Raw genomic sequence first — 5,423 nt, forward strand, 5'->3', positions numbered from 1 at the left:
ATCACTAGTTCAGGCCCTGTTTGGTTGAGCTATGGCTGTGGGAAAAAGCTGTTGTGGGTTGTGAGCTGTGGGAAAGCTGCTGTGGGTTGTGAGCTGTAGAAAAGCTGAAAGCTGTTTGGTTAAACAAGTATAAAATATACCTTATATCTTTATCTCTCTTGAAACAACTATGGAAGAGCTTTTTATTCCACCAATTTTAAAAAGCAGAGTCAAACCAGCTTTCAAAAATGTACTACGGAAAAGCAGCCGCTTCTGAAAAAGCAGCCTCCAAAAACAGCCCCTTTGGTTGGGCTTTTAGCTTTTAGAGCCAAAAGCCAAAGCCAAAAGCCCAACCAAACAGGGCCTCAGAGTTCACCACCACGCCTTTGACCTCCAGCCCATAGCCCAATCCCCCAAGCATCCTTCCCCCTATAAATCCGCCCCTCTGCTTCCGATTCGCCACCTAAAGGAGGCGCCTTTCCCCAAATCCACCAGCCACCACCGAGAAACAAACGCAGGCAAGCCGCTCGCCGCTCGCTCCTCGTCCTCGGACGGCGCTCCGGCCAGTCTAGTCTACTCCACTCTCTTGCGGCCGCGATGGAGGGCAGCAGAGCCGGCGCCGGCGACTACATTGCCAGCCTGCTGAGCTCGTCGCCGAGGCTCGACTTCGGCGTGCTCGGCACCGACGGCGGCGGCGAGGAGGAGGAGGACTGCCTGGACAGGTTCTGCGGCGACCCGGGGTTCGCGGCGCGCGCGGCGCGGCTGTCCAGCTTCAGCGGGCAGCGCTTCCCCGGCGCCGCGGGCCTCTTCGGGCTGCCCCCGCCGGTGCCCGCCGCGAGCGGCGAGTTCGCCGGCTCCCGGGAGGCGTCGTCGGTGTCGGACCCGGCGTCCGCGATGAAGGACGCCAATGCCAAGAAGCGGAAGGCGCCCGCGGCCGCCAAAGGCAAAGGCAAGGAGTCCTCCGTCCAGGTGCGTCAGCTTTGTCTCTGCTCGACCTCGAACTCGAATTGCTGCCCAGGCCCCAGGGCAGGTTGCTCCTGCCCCTCGTCTGGCGTCACTGACGCCGAAATTTCCTCGTGTCCATCCAGGCAGCGGAGCAGAAGGATCCGGACGCCAAGAGGTACAAGACGGAGGGAGGCGAGGGGAAGGAGGAGAGCCCCGTGAAGCCCAAACCGGAGCAGGCCGGGAGCGACAGCTCCGTCGAGGACGGCGGGCAGAACCAGAAGCCGCCGGGCAAGGGGAAGAATGCGAAGCCCGTGGAGCCCCCCAAGGACTACGTCCATGTCCGGGCCAGGAGAGGTCAGGCTACTGACAGCCACAGCCTCGCAGAGAGGGTACAGTAATTCTGATCACTTCGTTGATGATGTGCTCTGCTCCCCACCCAGCTTGCCAAATTCCATCTCTGCTGAGTGTTGCTGAACTGTCTCGTGTCTTGTAACAGGTGAGAAGAGAGAGGATCAGCCAGAGGATGAAGGTTCTTCAGGACCTGGTGCCAGGATGCAACAAGGTAGTCATTGGTGGTTTTGTTTCTGAACGAGGAACAGGCAAATCAAGAACTAGTAGTTGATCGACCCCTTAGCCACCCACAAGGTTACTGAATTCTTTTGCCAAAATGTTGTTTGTTCAGGTGATTGGCAAGGCGCTCATGCTCGACGAAATCATAAACTACGTGCAATCGCTGCAACGACAGGTCGAGGTAAGCAGCAGAGCCCCGTTCAAACTGTCCGATGCACCTAAAAAATTCAGCTTTCGAAATTCTTAACAATTTCACTGCTTTGCTGGCCTCAGTTCCTCTCCATGAAGCTTGCAACCGTGAACCCACTCGACTTCAGCAACCTGCCTACCCTCTTACAAAAAGATGTAAGTTCAAACTTTCCCCTTCTGAGCATGCCCTGTCCTGTGATGGACCAGTCCACCAAATGAGTAGCTTATGATAGACTTGACAGGATCCACTAGCCATAGATCTAGCATATATACTGACATTTGGGATAAATAGAAGTCCTAGAACATGAACTAGTACGAGATTTAGAGATAACGGGAGAGAGGTTCGGAGATGCAAACCGTCGGGCTTGGAGGAAGAGGAGGAAGCCATGCCGTCGGTGCAGTGTCCCGACGGCGGTGTCGAACGGCGCGGTGGAGGCACTGTCACAGAGGCGGCGGTGAAGCCGGTGGCGGTACTTTCCATCGCTGGCAGCGCCCCCCCTCTAGATCGGCTAGGGTTAGGAGTGTAGGTGGGGTTTTTGGCGGCGCAGGTGAACCTCGTGCCTTGTGCCCCGGCCCCCACCTCCCTTTTTATGGCGCTGTACGACGGGGGCCCACCAACCATGGAACGGTTGGACGCCCCCGATTAGGACGCGGATCAAGGGCCCAATTGGCCGTTGGGCCAAGTTGGTGGAGATCAACCTAACAGCTTACTCACACATGGCGCTGGCAAAATTCAGATGTTCCAAGCCTGTGGCCCTTCGGCAAGCTCAGTCTTCTCATTGGAGAGCTCGAGTTCAGGGTTTCCGTTCAGCGACCAAGGAGATGTGTTCCAGTCGTTCGTTCCAAACGGCTTGGAGAACCGGTGCGGCCTGAACCTGCTGGACCTGGCTCTGTCTCAGGCCACCAATGGTCAGTATGGTTTTCAGGACGGAACAGCCGGCACAAACCTGCAGGTATACTAACTGATGCTTGAGGAGTTCATTTTCATTACTCACTTCATTATCAGCTCACTGAAGAATCAAATCACTGGGGATCCTAACATAGCTTTGGTTCACATTTTTTTATTTTTCAGCAAAGAAGCTACTGGGAGGAGGACCTCCAGAGCGTCGTCCACATGGACAACGGGCAGAGCCAGGAGAACGGGGTTTCAGTTTCAGCGCAGAGCTTTCATGGTTGGTAAATAAAGCACTAAAAATTGCTGATTTTTTTTTTACTGAATCTTGCTCAGTTTGGCTGATACACCTGAATTACCGCCCGAAACAGGTCAGTTACAAGAAGGCCACATGAAAATGGAGTTCTGAATTCTCATCAGCGTAGACCACCGACCGTGGGAGCGATCTGTACATAGCAAAACCTAAGTACAACATCAGCGGCGGCGGCGATCGAAGCTCCGAAGCTCTAAAGCTAGCTAACAAGTCCGTGTAGGCCCTTGGAGACGAATTCGTTTGCCACACCATGACCCTGCCTGCGCGCTGGGCGACGTGATTCTTTGAACAATTTCGATCCGGCGATCGATTAATTAATTAATACCACGACGACGACGACGACGATAGCGTACGTAACAATCACCGAACAGTGAACTTGTCACTTGTGTATAAGATAATGGTGCAGATATTAGTAGTATTACCGGCGCTGCTTTTTTTTCTCTGTAATGTAGTAATGTGTATGAGCTGGCCAGAGTAGCTAGTAGATAGCTGGATGGAGTGGAAGCACGTGAGGGGAGCCACTGCGTGCTGTCTGCGGGAGACGGCGACGGGCTATATCCTCGCGGCGTCACAAATGCTGCCGATGTCCCGTCGCTTTCCCCCATCAGTTTAGCTTAGCTCTGAATTATTGCAAAGCTCTGAATCTCTTTCTGATCGCCTGCTTTCCTTTCCCCCCGGAATATCTCGCTTCTGAAGCGAAGCAACCTGTGTTGCCCACCGGCATCGTAGAGCTACGACGATGCCGTAACCGACGACTGGAATCGATCACGGGCAGGGGGTCCAGATCGATGGATGGAGCGATCGAGCTCGTCCACCGGCGTACGGCGGGTCTGTCGGAGCGCTGTTGTTGGTGTGTGTGCGCCTGTCAGCTTCCGCGCTCGCTCGTCCTCGTCCTCCTCCTCGTCGTCGCGCTCTACTCTACTCACCCATGTACCATGAAGTGGTGGTGGTAGGTTACGCGTCGCTTTTCTACGAGGAGGGCCTCGCTCTCAGTCCCAGCTCAATCCGAGCTGGATTCAGCCACGCCGAAGTGCGCTGCTCTGTTGCGTACGAATGCTCCCGCTCCTTACATCCCTGAATAGTTGGTTACGTTGTTCAATTGTCCAGTGCTACTACACGTTAAACACGTGGCTAGATTCAGGCGCCCTGGGATGTTTCGTCTGGGAGGAAATTCCACAAGTAGAGAAGTGCTTGTTCTATATGTGATGTGTATACTACTTCCTTTATTTGTCCAAAAATCGGTTTTACATATACTTACATTTTTCCCCCTCTTTTGAGAAACAAGAAATGAGAAAGGAACCTTCCCCTTTACTTATTTGGGCTTGCCCATCGAGCTAGCCAAGCCCCTGCTAGAGGATTTTTGGCCTCTAATCTAATCACTAAATGTGAAAGAAGGCTCGTTGGTACTACAACATTTCTCTCTCAAGCTCGAAGACTTGAGCTTACTAACTCGGTTTTTTCGGCTCTTCTAACTTTTTTTGTGTGCACCTTTCGTCTTTCAAAATCTGTTATCGAACACACATTGATAAATTTCGCAAACATTGCTTGTGAAGGGGAGCAGATATTAACTCTCACAAGCCTTCAAAAGTAGCCTGAGAGATGGTTTGCAAGCCAAAATAGGAAGGAGGTCTTGGAGCCTTGAATCTAAGGCAATAGAATCAAGCACTTCTTTTGAAGCATCGGCATAAATTCTTTTACTGGATGCACATTCCTTGGGTGAATTTGATTTGGGAATGTTATTATCAAAATAATAGATTGCCTAATCATGTCCGAAAAGGTTCTTTTTGGTGGTGTGCTCTCCTAAACCTTTGGATACCTTTAAAGGTTTGGCTTTAGTGACTATCCAAGATGGCAAAAACTGTAGCCTTTGGGAAGATCTTCGGTATGATAGGGTTCTTAAGTTCAGTTATCCGGAGCTCTTTTCATTTGCAAAGCATCTGACCATATCCTTCAAGAAAGCAAAAGCAGCTCCCTATCTCCACACTCTTTTCAACCTTCTTCTTTCCACGGTGGCTTTCTAAAATAGGCTTTGGACCTGTTCACTCTTTCACATAACAGCGATCAGTGGACATATATTTGGCGCTCTCAACTGTTTTGTTCAAGGAAAGCGTACTGGTCAGTGGTCACTCATTGGACATGCGAGCACTCATGTTTTCTCTTGGATATGGGCATGTTGATGCTAACCAAAGCATAAAGTCCTTTTCTAGCTCTTGTTGAAAGATCACCCTGAGATTTCCTATCCTTTTCTCTTTTATATTTATTTTAATTATTTAGTAATTACTCACTTCATTCCAAATAATAATAAGATGTTTGGTATCTCTAGATACATTGCTTTTAGTATGTAACTAGACATATATGATTGTTTGAGATCTAACCTCTTAGTATACATTTTTTGGAAGTTACTGCGCTGAGACTCATATCATGGTATCGCTAACAAGAGACAGTGGCCCCTCCACCGTGGCATTATATTTTTCTGTCCTTGTCTTTCTCTCCTCTCCCATCCACACACTCTGAAGGTTAGACGTCGCTGTGGGT

The 5,423-nt window shown here is 50.9% G+C and overlaps 1 protein-coding gene across 1 annotated transcript; it reads left to right on the forward strand.

Moving 5' to 3' along the window:
- Positions 1-350: 350 nt before the first annotated feature.
- LOC136472878 (transcription factor bHLH78-like) lies at positions 351-4,145 on the forward strand. The gene is made up of 8 exons (XM_066470584.1): positions 351-948; positions 1,068-1,313; positions 1,421-1,486; positions 1,607-1,675; positions 1,768-1,839; positions 2,421-2,636; positions 2,756-2,855; positions 2,947-4,145. The coding sequence occupies exons 1-8, from the start codon at positions 577-579 to the stop codon at positions 2,982-2,984; spliced, it is 1,179 nt and encodes a 392-aa protein (XP_066326681.1). The 5' UTR covers positions 351-576; the 3' UTR covers positions 2,985-4,145.
- The last annotated feature ends 1,278 nt before the right edge of the window (positions 4,146-5,423 follow it).

Source organism: Miscanthus floridulus, chromosome 8, assembly GCF_019320115.1.
Source record: "Miscanthus floridulus cultivar M001 chromosome 8, ASM1932011v1, whole genome shotgun sequence".
NCBI classification, from domain to species: Eukaryota; Viridiplantae; Streptophyta; class Magnoliopsida; order Poales; family Poaceae; genus Miscanthus; species Miscanthus floridulus.